We start from the raw sequence: 24,429 nt of genomic DNA, 5'->3' as shown, positions 1-24,429 counted from the left end.
ACCACTTTTTTCTATAGAGATTATGTCTTTTGATCATAAATGTTAATCTGTCAAAAGTGATTAATTGTTTAACAAACTTTTTGGTTTATTAGGCATTCGTCCTCAAATATAGTATATATATAATATATATATATATATAATATATATATATATATATATATATATATATATCTTATAATATACACACTCTGACAGTGACATACCTGTAAGGTAAATGTCATTCAATAATTTCAAAAAAAAAATTGCAGTAATGATGTAGCTGGTTAATTTAGATTCCGATGTTTTCTTATGTAGAGAATTCATGGTGCAAAAAAAAAGGTTCTACTTGCGTTGCGAATGTTTTGAAATCTAAGTAAAATCTAAAAAATACTTCCTGCATAATAATTAAGAGGAGTGTATCAAGTCTTAAGTGATTTCCATGCAACATAGTGATTTGCAAGCAAATTAACCTTTGAATTTAGCTCGTGGTGGGATTATTCATCACACAACACACGCAAGGCATTTGAATATTTGGCCCCATGTTTTTAGAAAACTTAAATAATAAACAAGCAAAAATGTTTACAGATGAGCCTTGCTTCCCACTACAGCCCCCCTAATACTACTGTGTGTGTGGTAGACCTGGGCAGACAGTAAAGTCTGAACGAGAACACTGACATATAATGCCAACAACTATATAAATTCATATCTATGCTTTTAATTAGAGAGCAATAATAAGACACAAAACACTTTTAATCATCCATTACAAATTGCCTTTCCATACTGAGTTGCAATTAATACTGTTACTAGCACAATACTTGGAAGCCTTGCTTTAAGAGGTTTAAGCAATACAATGCAACAGCTGTTCACAAGGATACAAGTACTGTACACATATTGAAAGAACACTTCAGTACCTACACTTGTGCTCAACAGTTAGACTTTTGCAGAAACACAAAATCCACAGCAAGTTTAACAAGGTCTATTGGTCTTTTAAAGTGCATATTACAAGTAACACTGATTTAAGTAAACCGCACACAATTGTACACAGCCAGACTGAAGTGGTGGTGGCCAATTCTGCCTCTAGATACAAACTAGCAAACATAGTGCATCATTTGAAAAGTTGTGATTTTGATGGAAATGAATGCAAAAACATTGCAAATGCAATTTTTTTCTTTGTAAAATAATTGGCAAATCCCTTTCTAATTGCTTTTTTTTTTAGTTTTAAAGGTAATTTTGGATTCGCACTTGATTTGCTCTGTCATTTTGTGTTCTGGGAGTGTTTGGTATAGTTTTAAACATTTCCTTTTTCATATTTTTTATTGAGGTTTAGAAATTGGGGAACTGGGCCATAATAAAATACAAGTTTGTGGAGACTGCTGCATAACAGATAATGCAACCAAGATATAAGACATTGCCAATAAACCAGCTACCCTGCCTCTAAATATATCTTTTCCTTATCTACATTTCTTTAAGAATGGACATCAGCTAATTGGAACATAGAGGTTTAAGATGATAGCATTAATGAAGCAGACCAAAATCCATAGCAATAATCTATCAAAGCATTAGGTTACAAATCTGCTCAAATCTATGCAATACATGAGACAAAACTAATTAACAGTGCATGCTTGCAATGCTAACAGAATTAGGCATGAACACACTCCACTCTCAACTTTGTACATACAACATTGCTTCCATTAAAGTACACAGCATGAAAAATGTTTGGCAACCAAAGCATGTAACACAGAAAGGGTGGCATGTATTGCATGTAAGGTCCAGCCAACTACAAAGCATTTTATCGAGTTTTGTTGTTTACAAACTTCCATTTCCATTGCCTTCACTGGCATTAAGTTCAATGGCCAACTGTTTGGAATTCTTTTGATATATAGAGTATGTAATGCACTCCCATACCCTGGCTATCATTTATGCACAACTTTTAAACTGTACCACTTGTTTATATTAAAGTCTGGTTTTACAGACCCCGATTAGCAATAATTACCTAAAGATTTATCCATACTTGGTGGGTCAGCAGGAATAGACAGCATAGCTGCAGAACTGCTGAAAGATGGGGGAGATGTCACTATTGACATACTTCATAAAATATGCAACACTGCCTTGAAGTCAGGGAGGGGGCTAACCCTATAGGCACGATCTACTGTGATCCCAATGCCCAAGAAAGGGAACCAGTGCAAAAACCACCACACCACCACATCAGCCTAATCAGTCACCCAAGCAAAGTACTACTAAGCTTCATTACTTGTAGAAGAGCAAGCAGGTTTCAGGACTGGAAGAAGCAATCTTCAACTTGAGAATACTGAATGAAAAACACATAGACCACCAAAAGGAACTACGTCACAACTTCACAGACTTCAATAAAGCATGTGATTATATATAGCAAGAAGCATTATAAAGAAGATAAAGATAAAGAAGCTTAACCTCAGCAAAAAAATAATAACAACCACTGGATCATTCTGATGCAGAACAAGAAGTTTGCACATGGACTCATTCAAATACCTCGCAGCCTCCACCACAAAAGATGGGAAATCTGAAACAGAAATCTAAAGTAGATTTGCCCTCACAATAGCAGCAGTAGCAAAACTTGACCTAATCTGGAAAGACAAGAACATTTCAAGGGCATCCAAGATAAAACTTCTTAGAACGATTGTGTTCTCAACAGCCCTGTACGGATAGGAAACCTGGACTCTAACAGCAACAAGAGAATTAAGAAATGAAGCTTTTGACTTCAAAAGTATCAGAAGAATTCTTCTGATAGCATAATCCACACATAAAATGAACAGCTCTGTTAAATGAACAGCTCTGTTAAAGAAGTAACTGCAATGATTAGATCCCTTGAGCATTTACTAGCAGCAGTAAGCAGAGAGCAGCAGAGTCCAGAGCACCCCTATGGGGAAATCGCAGTAAGAACTTCTCCAAGTCACTAAAGATCACCTGACGTGGAGGGAAATGGTGCCTCAAAAGATGAATTGTCAATGACCGAGTTAGTCAAGGGATAAGTGAGTAAAGGATAAACTGGATAGTCCAAGATTAGTGTTAACCAGTGTCTGTAAAACCATGCTTAGGCATTCAAACTTTTTTTTAAATAATTTGTTTAGTAATAAATGACTTCCATCCATTCCCGTGTGAAAACTGAGTTCTTAACATGGTACTTTCAGTGATATTTGTCTCGGAGCAACAAAGGTGTGATGGAGCAGTTCTATCTTATTGAGAGCTGCTCTCACTGCAGAGCCATGCTCAAATAAGTATTTGCTGTCTGTAAAAATGTGCTTCCTTACAAAATGATCTACAATGGCAATGCAATGGTTTTGTACTAAGGGGTACTGGTAACATAGTGTCCATGCTGACATACATCCAAACCTTTTCATTACCAATGTTCTCCCAATCTCTTACCATTGCTGGCAATTATGTGATTGGCTAATGGTTCTTCTGAGGTTCAATTATGTTATGGTATTATGGTATTATATTATGTTACCCTTCAAGGTTCAGATTACACTCCAAACCAGCCTGGAATAGACCTAATTGTGCTCAAATATGTAAATAACTATGGCAGGGAGAACCACAGGCAATTCAAAGGAAGTATGGAAATAGCATGGAACTCCAAAGAGATGGACATTAGATCATGCCACTCTTGTCATCCAGATCTGATCCTCGTCTGGAAGACCTCCTCAGCAGAAGCTCCTTCTCATGGATCAGGCTATCCAGCAGGTCTTCCTGTCGGTAATTGTGGTAGACTTTCAGGAAAGACAGGATAGTGATTCCCAGCCACGTCAACCAAGCAGCCCACAGTCCAAACTGAAAAAAAAACATAATAAGTGATGCAGTGAGTGCACTTGGAACTTAGAAAAAATGAAGATGATAAGTTTTTAAATGTATGGTTTCAGAATCAGGGACTAATGTGTTACAGACTGCATCAGACAAACTGTACAGGCACATAAACTAACAGTATACAATAAACTTAACAATATGAAGTTAACTAAAGTTAGGGAGGAGGGAGGGCCCCTACACATTTAGTCATCTCAATGTAACCTGTCAAAAACATATAAATACCCTTGTAACTCCCCCCTCTCTTGTGTTTGATTGATTTGCATCCATTCGCCTCCCCATCTCCACCTCAATAGCTTCTCTAGATACAATCTATTATGGGGGTCACCTGCCTCGTCCAGACAGCCAGGTGGTGGACCCTCAAACCAAGCAGATTTGATGCCAAATTGTTTCTTTCATACATCACATAATCATCAATAACATTTTTCCTTAAACTCAAATGTCTGTGTTGTGAGGTTTGTCCAGAACTATTGAATAATTACTGGATCATAGCTGATGAAAATCTCACATTTTGATTTGCTGTCTGGTATACATTCAAAAGTGTTTGAAGCTACCTTGACAGAATTCAGTACAGCCTCTAGAGCAACCAACAGAATAAACAAAGAATGCTACAGGTACAGTCCTGACATAATTGTCCACACTGAATATAAAAACACCAAAAAGATCATTTAAATTACAAACTAATAATGTACTACAATCTAAAAGTAATACTTGCGCATGTAGGCCTACTACTAGTGAATTGAGGCTATTGACAATAGTTTTAATACAATATGGTTATGAAGTGGCTGATCAGTACTCTGAACACAGATGAGACATGTGTATGAAATGGTGCTTAGTAGGTTTAGCAGTGAGTTATCATTATGAGCAAATATATCAGAAAGCTCTTTAGAGCGAGCTGGTAAGGAGTTCAAATTCTAGGACAAGATAGATACTAGGATTTCATTAATTTGCTAAGATATTGTTTTTTAACCCATTTTTCATTATGAGGAGACTGGGACTAGGAGTACCATTTTGTAGATTTTCGCATTAAATCAGTAATTAATTTTCTAGCTGGTACTGGAATTGGAGTGGAATGCATCAGCAGTACACAAGACAGTTTGTGCATTGAATATTAAAAAGCAAGAGTTTTCATGCTACCCTGTTATCTTACAGTGTATACAATTGTTTAGTACAGCCAACCAACCTGTGCAATGGCAAACTGGTCATAAAAGGATGAGTTGTCCAAATGCAGTTCCAAATCAGTATCCTGCAGCTCCTCACAGCTGTAAACAAAGAAGGAAATATTATAAACAAATTAACAACTATCATCCATAGACCCTTCTGTGGAAGAGTGACCTAGGGACAACCTGGAGAGGGTGTAAAGTATTCAGAGACAGCTGTCCAAGGTACAAACCCCAGGTGTTAGCCCTGGAGAAAAAAGGCCAGTTGTCTTCCTATAAATCTGTCTCCAATTTAGTAGTATCAAATCAGAGCAGTCTAAACTAATTCAGTTCAAATCTGCTACTCTTAAATAGAGCTGCCTAGAGAGCTTTAGGAAGTGCTGGTTTGCCCTTCACCAAGATGGCCACTGTCATCCCTTTTATGGTAGAAGAGCAAGTTCTGCATTGCGAGATGAGCCCTCTAAAACCGGGAGGCAGGATTACAGGTCGATGGAGCCTCTTCACTCCATCAAACCTTCAAACACAATAAAAAAATACAGCATACAAGTGATTTCCATGTTCTAAGATAACATTCAACCACATCTTCTAGTGTTCATTCTGTTTGAAGTTGTGGATGGTAAGATTTGTTAACTAGTTCTTTGCTGACTTTGTTACAGTATTGCTGCTTCCTGGTGCCTAGCCACTTCCTGTGCAATAGGTCACATGGTCTGAATGTAGTTATACCATTGTAGTGAAACTGTCCTACAGCACATGACATGTTTTAGAACACTAACTTATGGAATCATAAACATTTGATCAAGTTTGTATTATGAGTCAATTATGGACCTGGAATTGCCATCAAAAGTGATAACTCACTGTCCTAACTATATATACATATACACACACACACGCATACACACACACACACACACACACACAGAGTGATTAATAATTCATGCAGTATTGTCGGAGCATCATTAAAACTGTGGATGATATGTAAAGGAAAGACGTCTATGAGAGAGACACTCTGTGATGCACTGTTTGCCACCAAAGGGCTGTTCAGGTATAAAGAGGCTAGATGCCTACAGTTCCTCAGTACTCACAGCAGGACACATGTTAAGAAGTAACTAATTTTGCTGTATGGCTAAAAATAGAAGTAACAGGGAAGTAACAGCTAATGCTTTTGCTAACAAGCACCTTGACAGAAGCACAAATCCAAGCTCAATGGAAACCACACTAACCTCCATCTTCTCCAATTTTCGCAATGCTTCAACAATGGAGTGCCAAGTATGAAGAACGCTGTATAGTGTTGTTAAAGATCACATTAATGCAGAACTTTTTGAACATAGCTAAAAATGATAGCCCACATATAAAATCACTAGGTTTCAAGAACTATAATGTCTCATTTCAGGTGTACGTGACAATTTAAAGATTTTTAAAGGCATCCTTCTGAAAGCTATATTTCATGACCATACCAAGTTACTCTTTAAAATGATTGTGTTTCCACGTGTTTTACATGCCTGTGTCAGTTCTGCCATTTGGTCACATGAGGTTTCTGTTTATATTGTACTTTATAATGCATTTTTATTGTGACTCAAAATCTGGTTCCTCCAGCGAACATTGCTCATCATGAACAAAATCTAAATCGAGGAAATCCTAACAGAGAATCTCATTGAGAGAAGTGATCCTGTTTCCACAATTTCTCCTAAAGCCATAATCTACCCATGGCTATCAGATCTGTGATTGCAATTCAATAATTTACCATCACTCAGAAAAATGGTATGATTAAATCATGTTTTGGTTATAACAAGTAAACCAAGATTGTATTGTTAATGTTATTATTAGCACTAGTAATATTATCACTGGCCCCCATTTAATTTTGGCTGAATAGCTGCAATTTGCATGCACACATTACCTCAACAATAACACAATAACAAATCAGTACATATTTTTAACCAGGTCAAGCAAGTATATTGGCATATTTTTAATAAAACTAAAACCATTTGTTTTGACAGCAGCAGGTAGGGCATTTCAGTTATGTATTGGGTCCAACAAATTACTTGTAATGGGATCTCAAAGTATAGTCACTGCATTGAATCTTTAATGCGATTGACACCAGGAAAGGGAAGAAAAACTATAGACCTGTTTGGCATGCTTCCATTTTCAGTGATGGCATCGCACCACATGTTAAATCCCACGCTGACAATTGTGCTGGCAACAAAGATGACAAAAACCACAAAGGAACTTGCCAGCAGATTTACGAAGGCATAAAAGAAGGAGCTGTAATTACAGAAAGATTAGAGGTTAGACTCATTGAAAAGCACAACAGCAGAACCCTTAAATATTCTTCTCTGGGCAGATGTAAAAGACTTGACACTGCACAGAAGAGCAAGGGACCAGCATAATTAACGGCACTGTCAAGCAGATCCGTCAAAGCAGTGATCACCAATATACCAGGAATGTAATTTTATAGCCTCGAAGATTCTGGTTTTTATATTTCTCATTCAGTGTGGACCATTTGTATGCCTGTATATGGTGAACAAGTGCCTTGAATTTGAATATGTCTTTTCCAAACTTTTCTTATCAACCCCTAGCCACAAACAGACCCTCTGGATTGCATGTGGAGCATAATCATTTCATACATTGTGGATCCTACTGTGCACATCTTTATTCAATCTATATTTAATGCAATGATTAGTGTAATGTAAGATTATGTGTTTAAAAATATATATTTTTAGGCTGATCCTAAAAGTGAATTAGCCTTTTGTGTCCTTTATTACAGTTACCGAAGCAGTTTAACTGACATACCCAAGGATAATTTGACTAATGTATTGTAAGGAATAATATTAGTTTTCATTTCACGTAAAAAAAAAAAATCCATTTACAGACCAGTTTGTTTATATTCGTCAAAAATCGTTAGTCTCCTTCCCCTGTGAAACCTGCTTGCAAATTTAACACTGTGAGGATAGTTTACATGTTCCTACCTGTTGAGGTTAATTAAATAGCATTCATGACTTCAATATTCAAGACTAAAATCTCAGCAAAACTAAATAATTTTTGTTGATAAGATAAGAACCTTATTCAATTGGAAACTGTATTTACAATGTACGCTGGTACAGAATGTATATTAAACATCCCTAAATGTATAGTTTGGCATTGAAAGGGATACAGATAATGGAAGTGCACAACTGAAGTACCACGTCTTTTCCAATAGACCTGATTCCATTCAGCTACACTTGCAGCTACAGTGATGACAATGCTAATGAAAGATAGCTGCCGACCACATCCCTGCATCATTAATTTTCTATTTGGACAACCATTCAGAGAATACAGAACCCTGAATCATTCAAAGGCAATTGCTTATTTTTGTTTATTTGTCCGTAGTTGCATTTTCTGCTTTGTAAACCACATATCGTCTGCATTTGTCACAAACTACAGTCAGTTCGGTAAAAAACAACATGGATACAATAAGGAATAAAATAGTATTAGAAGCTAATGTACCTTCGCAAAACCTATGTATCTGAGCAATAGGTAATATCGCACTTTTTAGATTCATCTATTTAATTGTACTATATACCCAAACATCACATTTTGTTATAATATTATGAATGACTACTCATAGTGAAATCTGTCAAGCCCCTCGTGTTTTGATTTCTCTGCAGTACAACGCGTGTTCTAATTGTGATGATATCTTTCTTTCGAAAGCCTGAGCTAAAATGTTTCCCCGTTCATTAAGTCCTTATAAATTACAGACATTAATCGTTTCTGAAACGTATGCATGTATATTTGATGTCTACCAATTTGTTGGTTAGACATTGATCATAACCCACTCAGGGCGTTGACTCTGGGCGGAGTAGAGTTACATAAACTGTGATTATGTTGTTTTTTGTCCCTTAGACACATAAAATCAATAAAATGTGTTCCTATATGCCCCACTTAAAATATGTAAGCATGGAAAGGAAAAATACTGTTTGTTTATTTATTTATTTATTTATTTTTAAATGTATAAAATATACACTTAGTATTTCACATACGATCTTGGAAATCTTATAAATATATCTAGACATTGATTTGCGGCAGGAATAGTACAGTTATTATTTTAAAAAAATGCTCTTGGGAAATGCTTTTTATATAGTGTTTTTTACAATGCATGCAACGACACAGAATTGTTGCTCTAACTACATTAATTACACACCATTGATAGAAATAAAAGACAAATGTGTGATATAAACCCAGTAAAAACTCACTCATCGTGACCCTTGCAGAGGTAGAATAGTATTCTCCACGCCTGCACTGCAGATACAATGAGGGACACTATCCCAGCGAAAGTGCTGAAACGACAAGCAGATTCTGGCCCCCATTCCTCTACAATGAACCTCTGTTTCTCCACTGTGATGTTCTCGTTCTGCCACATCCCCCGAGTGAATAGCAGACATTTCCCTTGGAAATCATCACCGTTTTCAGATAACGGAACTACGGCGATAAACCCAAAGAGAAAAGCCAAAAAATAAAGTATACACTGGGCAAAGAGAAAATTATCGAGAGCCATTTTTGTTCTCTTTTTCAGTGCCTAGAGAAACTGCAGTTGCGCAGTGTGCACTGACACACTGACGCATAAAGTAAACCATACAGAAAGTAACTGTTAATGTAGAGCTAGATGAGGACTAGCAGTAGTGACATGTGCAACGGATGTATTTCAATCAGTATGATTTATTCTGTGAAGTGCATTAAATATAGTCTATCTATATAGTCTATATATATATATATATATATATATATATATATATATATATATATATATATATATATATATATATATATATATATATACTATTTTGTTTCCTGCTAATAATACAAGCTCTATTTTGTATGTTTCAATACAAATCTGAATACTGTTTATAACCATAGCATAAGTAAATATACTGAGTTTGCACATTACATTACCAGATATACTCACTTAACCTTTCCAAAAAAAAGAGAAGTCGCCTCTACAAACTTCACGCTGTGGTGCCATTTCAGCACCTTGGACAGCGCCACGCCATTTCTATTTGTAGATTAATGCAGCTTCATTTGGTATGCTTTCCATTTTTTTAGTCAACAACAACTGCTTTGCTATCTGACTTTCATATACAAAAATGACCAGTTACCTTATTGCATGTTTTGTGTTTCTAAATGATTTATCAACCATATAAATCTAAACAACTTCATAAGAAAACACAGGAAAGTTTAAAATATAGTATCATATCACAGCCTCTTCATTATATTTCAAGCATAGTCCTTTGCAACTTAATAACTGTTATTTGCAGATAAAGTATACAAAATTATATACAAACAAAAATGAAATATATTAATTAAAACAAAACTAGAGATGGATTTTGCAGGATGAGGTGGTATGAAACTTAGCTACAAATGTCATTAAGATGTTTTAGCCTATTTATAGAAAATAGATTTACAAATGGAATAGCTCAGAGATTGAAACTTCAAATCAATACTATTTAATTATGCAGTCCAATAAGAGTGGTGTCAATTTATTTGGAAGAGCTACTGTTCTCAAAACATGTTTAATTGTTGGTGGCACCAAACTAATAAATACATTTTTCTAAACACACAAAGACCTAAGCAGGGCACATTTTAAACATGTATAAAAACTATAGGAAAAATTTGTGTTAATAAAAGTCTAAACTCCTTTTTACTATGTAACCTTTATTAGCACCATAAACACTTTAACTCCACCACTTATTAGTGTGCCTCCTTTGCTGAATAGAATCCCCTTTCCATTTAGAAATTCCTATGCTGTTAAATGTAGTGCAGTTATTTGAGGGCTGTATACTGAATATTGTAACCTTAGGGGCTACACTTATTTTATCAGGTTTATAAATGAATACGCTGTTTAACATGCTCTGATTGTAACTACTACATAATAGTGTATAATAATATTGGGGGGGGGGGTCATTTTAATGAAAAATGATGCATGGAAGTATTTCTAACATTATTATGAAAAACGGCTCAGACGAATAAGCTGCAAAAACATGACTGGCTCTGTCAGATTTACTTGCCTTGTCAACCCAATGAATTCAGTCAGCCCTGAAAAGCTTATTATGAAATGTGAATCACTAACAAGGATGAAAAAGTAATTTATAGTATATAGTGATTCCTTCAAGCTAATGTAGAGTAATCCATAACCCAGTCTGTCATTTTAAATATCTTCATAGTCAGTCACTTGTTTTTAACTCTGTTGGCTGTACTTGCTCTATAGTATTTCTATATATGACGGGCTGAGAAAATTAGAGTACTTTAGCATTCAACTAAGCTACAGTGGCCCAATAGCAGGTCACCTTTTTTGGCCAGTGTCACACAAGTAATACCAACTATTCAAGAATGAGATCTGGACATGTGTGGTTATATTCCATTTTTTCTGAACAAAGACAAAAATACCAAGAAATACATGACTGTAGTCAGCATCAATTCTAGAGCTTGTATAGGAACTGTTTCTCAATTAAAAACTAGAAAAAAGTTTAGTGCAGTTGACAAATATTTCAGCTAATGTCTTCTTCATACAATAATGTGCACTCTGCTAACTGATGTTTCTTCATCAATGATAATAATAACAATAATGATCATTATAATAATGATCATCATCACCACCACCATGACAACGAGTTCAAGCATGGAAAAAAATAATTGATATATTAATCAAATCTGATCTACTAATATCACACCAGCAGTTCTAGATATGCATATTACAGATAATATATTTTTGCATTAAAAAAGTATGTTATATTAAATATATACAAATTCTGCTACAGATCAATATACTTATTACATCCAACAATGTTATAAGTACTTTTTATAGAATTCATGAATTATTCAAGTAAGAAATAACCCATGAAAGAGTGTGCGGTAAGACAATTCTTACCACACAACCTGGGTGCATTGTGAGGCACGAGGCTGCATGCCAAGTACCTACAACTATCCAGGAAGTGAGGCAAGAATTGTATAACCACACACCCTATCATGGGTTATTTCACTTAGAAAATGTCTCGATTTTTTTTTTTTTTTAATAATTACACAAACCTAGTCATGTGATCTTGTTAAGCCAACCATGTCACTTAATTGATCCAAGCCATTTTATAATATACAGCAGGGGTGGCCAAAGTTTACCCTTCCAGTCTTGGTTTTTGTTCCAACCCTGTTCTAAATTGTTTAGTTGAACAAAAGCCCCTGAAGTAATTAATTGTATCATTTTACCTGTTAAACAAGGAGTGGAATAGCCCCTGAGGACCATAATTGGACACCCCTGATATACACACACACATTATTAATAAAGATCTACAGCAGGGGTCTCCAACCCTGGTCCTGGAGAGCCCCAATCCTGCAGGTGTTATAGATGTTTTACATCATCAATGGCTAAAGATCTGGAACACATGTTAATCTTAACTAAGTAAACTGATAATTTGTTTAATTAAGTAACTGAGAGCTCAATTGAAAACAAATCAGACCTTGTAGCTCTCCAGGAAACCCCTGATCACAGTATTTGCTTAACCCATCCAGCATGTAAAATCTATTTTGTTGAAAGTGTGAGGTGGATCTCTTTCTTTTTCTGGATTATCTTCTCCACGTCACTTTTCATTTTCCCAACACAGCCCTCAAGGTCTCCCCCAAACTCCTTAATCAGCTCGATTCTTTCATCAACAAAGTACTGCAGGGAATGAATGTTATATTCATCCTGGGGACAGAAAGTAAAATAAACCAATTAAAATAGTACCACTACTTTAACCTTTTCCCTAAAGAAGGCTGTAATTCAAGTTACCTCCATAGAAAACAATGGGAGACCAAAACAATATCCCTCCCAATCATTTTAAATTTGAATTGATTACCACTGTACTTGTGAGACAACATGCTCATTAAAGTCTTTTACTGTATACTATTTTCTGATTAGGGATATCGAGATATTTATTAAGCAATATTAGTAAAACAAATTCTCCACCAAAACCATTTATGCATCTGTCCCTTCCAACACGTAGTATATCCTATATGATATAATGCTTAACATTGACAAACACCTCTGCCTTATGGGCATATGTGCCAAGAGAGACGGCTGCATGTTGTATTCCAGATGCTGCATGTCAACATATTTTCTGTAGATAACTGCATGTCAAGGTTATGTGTGTTTTAAAATTACATCACTAGATTGTTATTGCAATCTTTTTCTTCTGCCTTACTACATAACATCAGGACTAAGGTAATAGAAAATCTGTTTGAAATTACCAAAGGTCGTATCTCCTTCAGATGATTTAGTTTTCCTTTTACTCCATTCATTCCAAAATAAAACCTCTTAAGTGCTTTGGCAAACTCAGCATCAAAACTTGGAAAGGCAGATCGTCCGCTCAGTCTGTCATTAGATAATTTCTCTGAGGTAGAGGTATTATCTGTGGCAAAGAAACACATGGAGTTACTTGTGTGAAGATTAATAAAGTTATTCCTTTTTACTAAAGTATTGCAAAAAAGGGTACAGTATATGGTCCTCAAAGCTGAGCCCTGGCAGCTAACATATTCTGTAATTCCACAATACGGATGTATTGGTAGTGAAAGTACATCCAATACTCGAGCTGCACAAATGGATTATTCATATAAACTGCACCCAGGTGAGGGTAATTAATGTTAATAGGGCTAATTTACCATTCCAATTAAAACAACTGAAGAGACAGCTGATTGGAGTTGTGATGCTTGCTATTCTTCACAGAAAATGAAACAAGTGAAAAAACATCTGCTTGGATTTGTGATGACTGCTACTTTCCATCACAAATCCAAGCAGCTGTTTCTTCACTTGTTTAATTTTGAATGGTAAATTACCTCAATCAACAACAATGACCTTCACCTGGTGGTCTTAACCTGGTTTCAGTGGAGAGTTCAATCTGAATAATCAAATAATAATTTTGTGCACCGCTATCCAATACATTCCTCAACAATGTCTGCTTTTGTGTAATTTCTTATATCTGTATTTTAATGTAATTTTATTCTGAATTTTGGACTAGGAAGATAACTAAATGTCAAGATATAAAATGATCCTGCCCTCCTTATGAGAAATATGCACATGTGCCCATGGCTGAAAGCTTTCAAGAGAAGTGGCATAGGATCCGTGATACAAGTCTTCAGACCAAACTACACCCAAATACATGGGAAAATACTTTAATCATTACACTTTATAAAATACATGAAACGTTGATAAATAAATGTACTTCAAACAATCCAACTCCTAGGATTGCTCTTGGCTGATTCCTTGTTTTGACCCCTAAACCTACCTGAAATTGCATTCTGTCTAGCTCGCTTTTCCATTTCCCCTCTCATTTCAATGTTTTCAGTCTTCAAGACCCGGTTTTCTTCTCTCAACTTGTCACATTCTAATTCCAAGTGTAAGAGTCTTTCACGAAGTTCTGAAAAGTCATTGCCAGAATCCTAAAATGTATGAAGGAACAACAAAAACATTTTTTTCTGACATTATCATACACCAAAGGCCCCACCACCTTGTCACTGGGATGCCCCTACCATCCTAGGAAATTAAATGGGTGACCCCAATCCAAAGTCTTATGAAGTCATATAATAGGACAACCTGAGAAGTGAGAGGACACAATCCAGACTTTATAAAGATTACTGCTACATTTGCATCTAGATACAGTATATATATCTAATATATATATATATATATAATATATATATATAATATATATATATATATAATATATATATCTATATATATATACTGTATCCCACAGAATTATCAGCCCACCAAGGTCTAGTACTGAGTAGGTATAGTACTAGATTATCCATATAAAATACTGACGACCTATATGGTAAATCTGTGTATTAACAGACAAGGGATAAGCCAAGCAATCTAAACTTAATAAGTTATTACTGGAAACGTGCATATCTTAACTTATTTTTGCAATGCTTCACTGTGATTTTTCAGGCACTACCATCACTAAAATGTGATTTAGCATTGTCAGAAACACCTAATAACAAAAAGCAAAGAGCAACTATATACTGTTGATGTGCATGATTGCTGGGAATCCTGGTAGCACATGTCCAGCAAAACAGTCCCCTCATTAGAAAGCGGGATGTCAGCATATGATGTCTCCATTTCAGGACAGCCCTCTGTGTCAACAAAAACAGCATAAGCAACAACATGAAATTGAAAAAGTGCAGTGTAAAAAGAAATATTAAACAACAATGACATTCTGACAGCTCTAGAACTGTACCAGTTTACTTGTTAGGGGTGTTTTTCTTTTATGTCTTTCTTATTCTATTGGATTTATATGTGTTTTGGTATCAGGATGGGTAGATGATGCCATATCTAAATCCTGCTCTTCAGGTTACATCAGTCGTTTCCAATGTGACATGCTTTTTAGCAGTGCATTTACTCTGAAGGTATCAGATATCATTGGTTTTATCACTGTGCAAACTGGGAAATGTATTTTTTTTGTCAGCTTTAATGAAAGATCACATCTTTCCCATGACTACAATCCTACAATTCACAGCAGTGATGACTCATTTCTAAGGAAATAAGTGAAATCAAAATCATTTCACCTTAAAAGAATAGTAGCTTTTAGTAACACTAAAATCATTTAGTTTCAATAATAAAAAAAATAATTATTATTATTTGCATTGTACACTGATGTGTACAATGCAGCAGCATGATTTATTTTGTGTTACCATACTGGTAGCAAAAAGAAAATGATTTGATTTTACTACTGTACTGTATACTGTATAGGTGTTCTGTACATATTTATATTTTGTTAATAATGTAACGTGTAGCCTATCCAAAACACATTAATGTTATTTCAGCACAATGGTTTATACATTATTATATATATATATATATATATATATATATATATATATATATATATATATATATATATATATATAGATATATATATATATGATAACTGACCTTGGAGTCCAAAGAGCTCCAGTATGATGGCATGAGTTTTCAAGTAGTTTAGAAAATCCATGGTGACATGTTGGATGGTGAAATGCACAGAGTAGGCTAAAGTCGGATTAATGTTTCCCCAACTGCTATTTGTGTAAAACACAACAGGGAGCTCATATATCTGAAATCTGCAGGTTACAAATCACAAAAAGTTAATGTGAGCTGGTTGCTCAAACTAGGAACCTATGATGTTTAGAAATTGTGCCAACAACCTGACATTTCTGGTGTGCAATTTTAACAATGGAAACATACAGTACATTAATGAACTTTCTACTTTAAAATATTAAAAGTTATGGATGAGAAAAGGACATTTAGTCCATCCGGTTCTAGCAGTTGATTGATCCTAGAACGTTATCTGGTCAGTTCTAATAGAATCTTGGTAACACATTCCATACACTCATCACTCTCTGTGCAACAAAGTGTCTCCTGCCCTCTGTTCTAAATCTGCCTCTGCTCAATTTCCAGCTGTGTCTTCTGGCCGTAGTCTCTGTGTTGCTGTTAAAATATTTATAAAGGTTAACCTTAACTCCTTGACAGTCTTCCTTTACCATTTTTTGGTTCTAAATTAAGCCAGTTCTCTCAACCTATCTTCATAACTCATACCTTTTAACCCTGGAATTTTTCAAAACATAACTCAGCATTCTGTTTGCCTTTTTCATTGCTTCCCCACATTGTCTGGTTGTTGACGGTGACTAGTCTACTACAACGCTAAGATGTTTCTTTTGGTGGACTTGTTTTAGTTTTGTACCCCCCTTTATGATATTGGCATTTGTTACTTCCATGTAACACAATTATTAAATTTCATTTTTTAGCCCAGTTCATTCAGAAATCTCATGCAAAAGGTTATTTATTTAAGCTTAGAATAGACAGTACTACTAAAATGTTTGTACATTACATTCTTTGGCCTTTCGAGGTTCCCCTGTGCATAAATAAATTCACAGATAAGGGGAGAGGCTGACTGTAGGGAAGCCATGGGCAGGGGTGCAGGATAGCTGCCTTTTCTGTTAGACAAAGCCAAACAGCAAGGGGAGGCTGGGGAGCAGGAGGAGACGAACTGTGGCGCACAGCAGGGATGTAATGGATTGAGGTAAGATTTAAATCCCTTCAATGCTGATACTTGGACATACTGTTTACATGATTTGTTCTATGATTAAAAATGAGTTCCCTTCCTGAACCACCATTTTCCTTAATTTCTAAATCCCTTTGAATTTCTTGGTTCTGAGTATCACAGCTTTTTTTGCCATGTTCTTCACTTCTCTAGTAATTTATAGATTGTGGCAGAGTAATAAAGAGCCTATCAGGAGTGATTTTCTTCATGCTGCCAGAGCAAGACAGTTTTGTCATGAATCAATGCCTGGCAGAGAGTTTTATTGCAACTATATATCCATACAGATATATGACTAAAAAAATAATGACATTCCAATATCAACATTTCTTTGGCAGGGAGAAAGTCATGATAAATAAACCCCCCAAAATACAATGCGTGAGACTGACGTTTCAAGACATTTTATCAGAATATTTCTCTGATTTCTGACCTTGATGTGCAGAAAGCTCTGGCTTTTATGTTTGGTGTTGTTATTTTATATTTGAAACAAAAAGAAAAGTAAATCCTTAAAAATCAAATCTTTGTTGCTTGCCTCTTAATACAATACTGATTTTGAAGTCCTAGTTTCTTTACATTTCTAAAGCAACCTGGATTTAAAGGGATTTTAAGCCCTCTATGTCATAGGTTAGTTAATGCCTGATGACAAACATCAAAACAATATGTTCTTCATATTTGAACTAATTGGCCCATTGCCTCAGCTGCCCCAGGCTCTTTATGATGTCCTCGTTGATTTGCAGATAAAAGTAAATCCTCACCCGATCTGAATGCCTCTGCTGATTTGTTCTTTAATCCATTTCACTCCCAAACATTGACTGATCTGCAACTGAAAGTCCATCCGTCTCCCCAGGAGGTCCTCCAGATCAACAACAGCGGCTTCCTCCCCCAGAGGGCTGAGGAGACATGAAACAGACATGCAAGAGGATCCATGGGTCACAAAGCCAAGCATTGGCATTACTGGGGATGGCTGAAGAGAACTTATTGAAAAAATACTATTTCAATGCAGGCCTTTTTTAGTTTTCAACAAACATTTCTGGAACACAAGGGGGGCTGTCTTGATAGGCACGTTGGTCAATAATGCAGCCCCTACATTAAGGGACGAGTTAGTTGCACTATCATGTGTGTAGTCATAGAAATCATTCTGCTTTCCCAGGATTATTGCAGATTAGCTTCGCACAACTCTCAGACAGCTTCCATACGTCTATACGTCATGTGACCACATGCATACACTGCACACTAGAGGATTTACAGTACTTTTTTTTTTTTTGGCCAATCACTCCATACTGCTATATCTTTTAATAAGATGTATCATGTTATAAGCAATCTAAATAAATTATAAACTGTGTTTAATTAAACTATAGATGGAGACCTTTTTGTTTAATGACCTTTTTGTTTATATCATGGCTTTTAAAATATTTGACTGTATGTTTCATCATTAAATGAAGTAGATGTACCATATACAGTATGTCAGACTAAAGGATGAAAGCTGTGGCACAGACACAGTTTCTAAATAAAGCAAGACTAACACAAATCATGACCTGAAGTTTAATGTATATTGTATATACAATCTCATCGTCTCTTACTCCAGTATTCAGTGGACCCCCAATGCTTGATGCACCCGTCTACATCCTGACCTCTATATCCATACAAACATGATTTATCTAAGCAATGAAAACATGATCACTACACAACAGCACACATTTCTAGGTCAAAATCAAAACCTCCAGTGTAAAGACATTATGCAAATCCCCAGACCATTTGGTTCATATGAAATAAACTGAATATGGAACTTCCATTAGGCACAAACCATTCATGCATAAAAGATTGTACCAGGGATTTTGTATTGATAGGAGGAAGTTAGACTTTGATCTTCATTTTGCAATGAGCAGGTCTGTCTCTGTTCTACGATTTTCGTCTATATATATTATATATATATATATATATATATATATATATATATATATATATATATATATATATATATATATATATATATATATATTCCTCTTTAGAATAAATATTTTCCACAGTGGGCAAATGTATGGGTAATTTTCTCGCTGTGAAAAACTGGGCAGGGACAGTGCTATCTTTCCTTGCTCTCGAAACATTTTCAAAGCCCTTCATTTACTGTTTTGAGGCATATCGCTTCCCATTGTGATTGGAGTGGAATCATACCTCAGAACGCAGTAATTAAGGAGGTGTTATTTATTTCAGAACAAGTGCTTTATGTGATGATAGTAAGATGTGTTTGAATTATTTTCATGCTAAAATATTATTCTTGCCAGACAGTATATATATATATATATATATATATATATATATATATATATATATATATATATATATATATATATAGATATATTATATACTGAACATAAATATAAACGCAACATGTAAAGTGTTGGTCCCATGTTTCATGAGCTGGTCCCATGTTCCATACACACAAAAAGCTTATTTCTCTCAAATTTTGTGCACAAATTTATTTCCATCCCTGTTAGTGAGCATTTCTCCTTTGCCAAGATAATCCGTCCACCTGACAGGTGTGACATATCAAGAAGCTGATTAAACAGCATGATCATTACACAGGTATACCTTGTGCTGGGGGCAATAAAAGGCCACTCTAAAATGTGTAGTTTTGTCACCAAACACAATGCCACAGATGTCTCAAGTTTTGAGGGAGCGTGCAATTGGCATGCTGATTGCAGGAATGTCCACCAGAGCTGTTGCCAGAGAATTGAATGTTCATTTCTCTACCATAAGCAATCTCCAACATCGTTTTAGAGAATTTGGCAGTACGTCCAACCGGCCTCGCAACCGCAGACCACGTGTAACCATGCCAGCCCAGGACCTCCACATCCAGCTTCTTCACCTGAGGGATCATCTGAGACCAGCCATTTGGACAGCTGATGAAACTGTGGGTTTGCACAACCAAAGAATTTCTGCACAAACCATCTCAGGGAAGCTCACTGGTTTTCTGATCCACGCCCCTTCAAGGCAGACAGGGGTTTCCAGATGTGCTGTCCAAGCTCTTTTGAAGAAGCACAAAGAAATGGGCAATGTTGAGAACCATAGACGCAGTGGTCAACCAAGGAAACTTACTGCAGCAGACGAAAGACACATCATGCTTACTTCCCTTCGCAATCAGAAGATGTCCAGCAATGCCATCAGCTCAGAATTGGCAGAAAACAGTGGCACCCTGGTACACCCATCTACTGTCCAGAGAAGTCTGGTCAGAAGTGGCCTTCATGGAAGACTTGCGGCCAAAAAGCCATACCTCCGACATGGAAACAAGGCCAAGCGACTCAACTATGCACGAAAACACAGAAACCAGGCTGCAGAAAAATGGCAGCAGGTGTTCTGGACTGATGAGTCAAAATTTGAAATATTTGGCTGTAGCAGAAGGCAGTTTGTTCGCCGAAGGGCTGGAGAGCGGTACATGAATGAGAGTCTGCAGGCAACAGTGAAGCATGGTGGAGGTTCCTTGCAAGTTTGGGGCTGCATTTCTGCAAATGGAGTTGGGGATTTGGTCAGAATTAATGGTCTCCTCAATGCTGAGAAGTATAGGCAGATACTTATCTATCATGCCATACCATCAGGGAGGCATCTGATTGGCCCCAAATTTATTCTGCAGCATGACAACAACCCCAAACATACAGCTAAAGTCATTAAGAACTATCTTCAGCGTAAAGAAGAACAAGGAGTCCTGGAAGTGATGGTATGGCCCCCACAGAGCCCTGATCTCAACATCATCGAGTCTGTCTGGGATTACATGAAGAGAGAGAAGCAACTGAGGCTGCCTAAATCCACAGAAGAACTGTGGTTAGTTCTCCAAGATGTTTGAGCCAACCTACCTGCCGAGTTCCTTCAAAAACTGTGTGCAAGTGTACCTAGAAGAATTGATGCTGTTTTGAAGGCAAAGGGTGGTCACACCAGATATTAATTTGATGTAGATTTTCTTCTGTTCACTCCCTTTGCATTTGTTAATTGATAAATATAAACTATTAACATGTCTATTTTTTGGAAGCATTCTTACTTTACAACATTTTTTAACACCTGCCAAAAACTTTTGCACAGTTTACATTTTATACACACACACACACACACATATATATATATATATATATATATATATATATATATATATATATATATATATATATATATATATATATATATATATACTGTGTGTGTGTGTGTGTGTGTGTGTGTGTGTGTGTGTGTATATATATATATATATAATGCACTAAGAAATGATAAGTTTAAAAAAAAAAAACAAGCTTACACTCCATCTGCATTACAGGGCAATAGTTTAATGTGGACAATCGCCTCTTCATTACCCTGAGAATTACTGGCATCGACTTGCTCTTCATACCTCATACAGTAGGCCAAGGACTCAAGCCACACCTGAGCACTAAAAGACAAAGAAGAAAATCATGTCTTCCTGAATTCCAAGGTGTGCTAAATCATGCCGTGCTGAATTCTAAGGGGTGCTAAATCATACCGTGCTGAATTCTAAGGGGTGCTAAATCATGCCATGCTGAATTCTCAGGGGTGCTAAATCATGCTAAATCCGTGCTGAATTCTCAGGGGTGCTAAATCATGCCATGCTGAATTCTCAGGGGTGCTAAATCATGCCGTGCTGAATTCTAAGGGGTGCTAAATCATGCCATGCTGAATTCTAAGGGGTGCTAAATTATGCTGTGCTGAATTCTAAGGGGTGCTAAATCATGCCATGCTGAATTCTCAGGGGTGCTAAATCATGCCATGCTGAATTCTCAGGGGTGCTAAATCATGCTGTGCTGAATTCTCAGGGGTGCTAAATCATGCTGTGCTGAATTCTCAGGTGTGCTTTACTTTAACAGGTAATTCCACTTGCAAGGGTTTGTGGTTTTTTTTTTCTTTCTTAATTAGTTTTGCATGCAAAACACATGACAAAGTTTAGTTAGTAGCTTTAAAAATCTAAAGGTAAAATTTCAAGAAGCCAAAGCATGAGGTTTTTGTTCTGTACCTTTGTTAGTTTATTTAATCAAGGTTTTTTTGTTTTTTTAACCAAAAATGGAGACTTACTGCTTAAGTAATTTATGCTTGTGCAATTCTGCAAGGAGCTGACATTAACATTACCAGCTCAGAGATATTTCCTATTGACATTGTAACATTACAGTTGGGTAAGAATCACCCTTTCAATTCTTTTTCCTGTTGCTGCATTAGAATACTTTGTTCTTCAGAAAATCTGGTAAGATAAACTCGTTTTTCTTTTATTTTATATATATATATATATATATATATATATATATATATATATATATATACACCATGCCCTGTTGTACTAGGTACAAATTATTTATGTCTGTATTTATTTCATTTTCTATATGAAATACTGTATGTTATGGTTAAGAGTAGCCATTTTAAACATAGGTAGATGTGTTTTGTGCACAATCTGTCATAATATTATCTACTGCAAATGAATTTGTTTAATATACATTCTGTGGTATTCATTTAAAATTTTACTGGCTCTCTCCCTTAAGGAAGTAACCAGTACTTGAAGTCCCTCTTTTTTGAAACCAGGAAATTTGACAACTTGTGTTTATAAAGCAGTTAACAATTTCTTGTTGGGAAATTTGATCAAACATGTAGCATCACTTTATAACCTGTATTATCTTCTTGTTTTGTGGTGCTATTCGATCAATCTTTCAATTTCTTCATACTACTGATCTGCCAAAAGTAAGAAAGCTTACTGTCTTACCTCCCCAGGTGGATGCTCTCTACTGAGTCCTTGAAGAAATCATGCTGTAAGTTCTCTTGATAGTCTCTCTTATACATATCTTCCATTAAAAGCATGCATTCAGCAAACTTCTCCTTTGACCAAACCCATACCTTTAAAAAGAAAACCCATATTTCTTTCAAAGAACTACATATTGATTATTTATTTATTTATTTATTTTAAACATTGTTGCCTTGGCCCCATGAAATATTGACACATTATGTTGCCTTCATTTTACCCCACGTTGATGACTCATACAATTAATATACTGCTGACTCCTTCACTAAATCAGCTAACAAAGAGGGTTGTCAATGGATTATTGTAGTTTGATAACTGTGATTTTCTTACTGTTGAAACAATTATTTTACAGTGTTGTCCTTGGAGTAGGTATTGCGTAAAATGTCTATCAAAGTCAACCTTACTGCTTTTGTTTCTGTCATCTAAAATGACATACAGTATGACTCAGCTGTGTGGTCTGTTAGGCACAGCATTTTTAAATCATTTTTAGGGATGTAATAATATACTAAAGTTACAATATGACTAATATCTTAATATACAGATTACACTTCATGAATGAGAGGTACTGTTTTCAACATGATCAAGACTGTGACGTTCATTGTCCTTTTATCTATAACCCTAAATAGTTTGAAAAATACCACAGTGTTTAGACAAGGATTTCCCTGCAGTGTCCAGTTAACCCTCCAACAGACTGACAAGTTAGCCATGTGGGAAGGTGGCTAGACTATTTAGTCCGACCTAGTTGGAGGGAAACTTAAGAGACATGTGAGAATGTGGTCAGACTCAGTTGGTTATTTAACTGCCAATTTAGCTTGAGAACATATTGAGACAGAGCTGTGAAACAGCATTTCAGCATGCAAGAGCAGCAGGTTGCATCAATCACTGTGACAGCTTGTTCTTGGGTGATTTCATTGTTTCATATTTTTGCTTTGTAAATTAAGTGTGCTCCAGAGTGCATAACTGCCTCTGCTGACTCTTGCATTTGCTATTGCTGCTGGTAACCAGCCTTGACTGCAACACTATCCATCCACGGGGTGTTGATCATTCAGGAACCATTCAGAGTGGTTCATTAGAGTTTAATTTGCTGGTAATAGAATTACCTGATTCTTGGTGTTTGTCACCCTCACAATCACTTCCTTATCCAGCTCTCCTGCATTGGCATCCATAAAAGCCAAGTGCTTTATTTCCAACTCAAAGGAAATATTCTGAAAAAGACAGACATTTTAAGATAGAAAGAATCATTAAAGTTGCTCTTTTAGCAAAGGGTAATATGTTCTGTGTTGCCTGAATAACATCACTGAGTTATGTTTCACTGAGGACTGTAATGGTGGGCAATCAGAACAAACAACTGTCAAGCCAATCCGTTGTCGTACATTTACTTTTCATGGGAGTTACCAATTTTCTGTCCCCTGCAGCAACACACTGGTACTGATGGTACTGCAATAGATTACCAGTACAATATGTTGTTGGCCCATACCATTTTGATATCATCCGTATGTCAAAATATTTTCAACATTTGTGTATTCTGGAAGAAAATAAAGTTTAGAGACTTCAAATAACCTTCAGTTTTACAAAGCAAATTATACTCACAGAAGCTGATGTGTAC

General features: G+C 35.9%; 2 protein-coding genes across 2 annotated transcripts in view; both read right to left on the bottom strand.

Annotated features, from left to right (window-relative positions):
• Positions 1 to 267: 267 nt before the first annotated feature.
• On the bottom strand, positions 268 to 9,550 carry LOC121323884 (transmembrane protein 179-like). The gene is made up of 4 exons (XM_041265203.1): positions 9,200 to 9,550; positions 7,095 to 7,232; positions 4,997 to 5,075; positions 268 to 3,783 (listed from the first exon to the last, which is right to left on the bottom strand). The coding sequence occupies exons 1-4, from the start codon at positions 9,499 to 9,501 to the stop codon at positions 3,604 to 3,606; spliced, it is 699 nt and encodes a 232-aa protein (XP_041121137.1). The 5' UTR covers positions 9,502 to 9,550; the 3' UTR covers positions 268 to 3,603.
• A 2,963-nt stretch (positions 9,551 to 12,513) lies between these two features.
• Positions 12,514 to 24,429, bottom strand: part of LOC121324328 (kinesin-like protein KIF28P) — a 30,982-nt gene continuing 19,066 nt past the window's right edge. The window contains exons 17-25 of the mRNA XM_041266054.1: positions 23,924 to 24,028; positions 22,788 to 22,918; positions 21,327 to 21,455; positions 17,803 to 17,937; positions 15,904 to 16,070; positions 14,995 to 15,104; positions 14,255 to 14,408; positions 13,221 to 13,381; positions 12,514 to 12,678 (exon numbers count right to left, since the gene is read on the bottom strand). Of these exons, the coding sequence (XP_041121988.1) occupies positions 12,514 to 12,678; positions 13,221 to 13,381; positions 14,255 to 14,408; positions 14,995 to 15,104; positions 15,904 to 16,070; positions 17,803 to 17,937; positions 21,327 to 21,455; positions 22,788 to 22,918; positions 23,924 to 24,028 (1,257 nt within the window). The remainder of the gene's footprint in view (positions 12,679 to 13,220; positions 13,382 to 14,254; positions 14,409 to 14,994; positions 15,105 to 15,903; positions 16,071 to 17,802; positions 17,938 to 21,326; positions 21,456 to 22,787; positions 22,919 to 23,923; positions 24,029 to 24,429) is intronic.

This window comes from Polyodon spathula, chromosome 12 (assembly GCF_017654505.1).
Source record: "Polyodon spathula isolate WHYD16114869_AA chromosome 12, ASM1765450v1, whole genome shotgun sequence".
Taxonomy (NCBI): Eukaryota; Metazoa; Chordata; class Actinopteri; order Acipenseriformes; family Polyodontidae; genus Polyodon; species Polyodon spathula.
The sequence above is the reverse complement of the archived record's forward strand: the minus strand, read 5'-3'. Positions and strand labels throughout refer to the sequence as shown.

Excerpts from the sequence above, each read along its gene's own strand:
- LOC121323884 (XM_041265203.1), bottom strand. The coding sequence starts at position 9,501 with ATGGCTCTCGATAATTTTCTCTTTGCCCAGTGTATACTTTATTTTTTG. Across the intron at positions 7,233-9,199 it reads CTCTGCAAGGGTCACGATGA|CTCCTTCTTTTATGCCTTCG; the intron begins GTGAGTTTTTAC and ends CTGTAATTACAG. Across the intron at positions 5,076-7,094 it reads AATGGAAGCATGCCAAACAG|CTGTGAGGAGCTGCAGGATA; the intron begins GTCTATAGTTTT and ends CTTTGTTTACAG.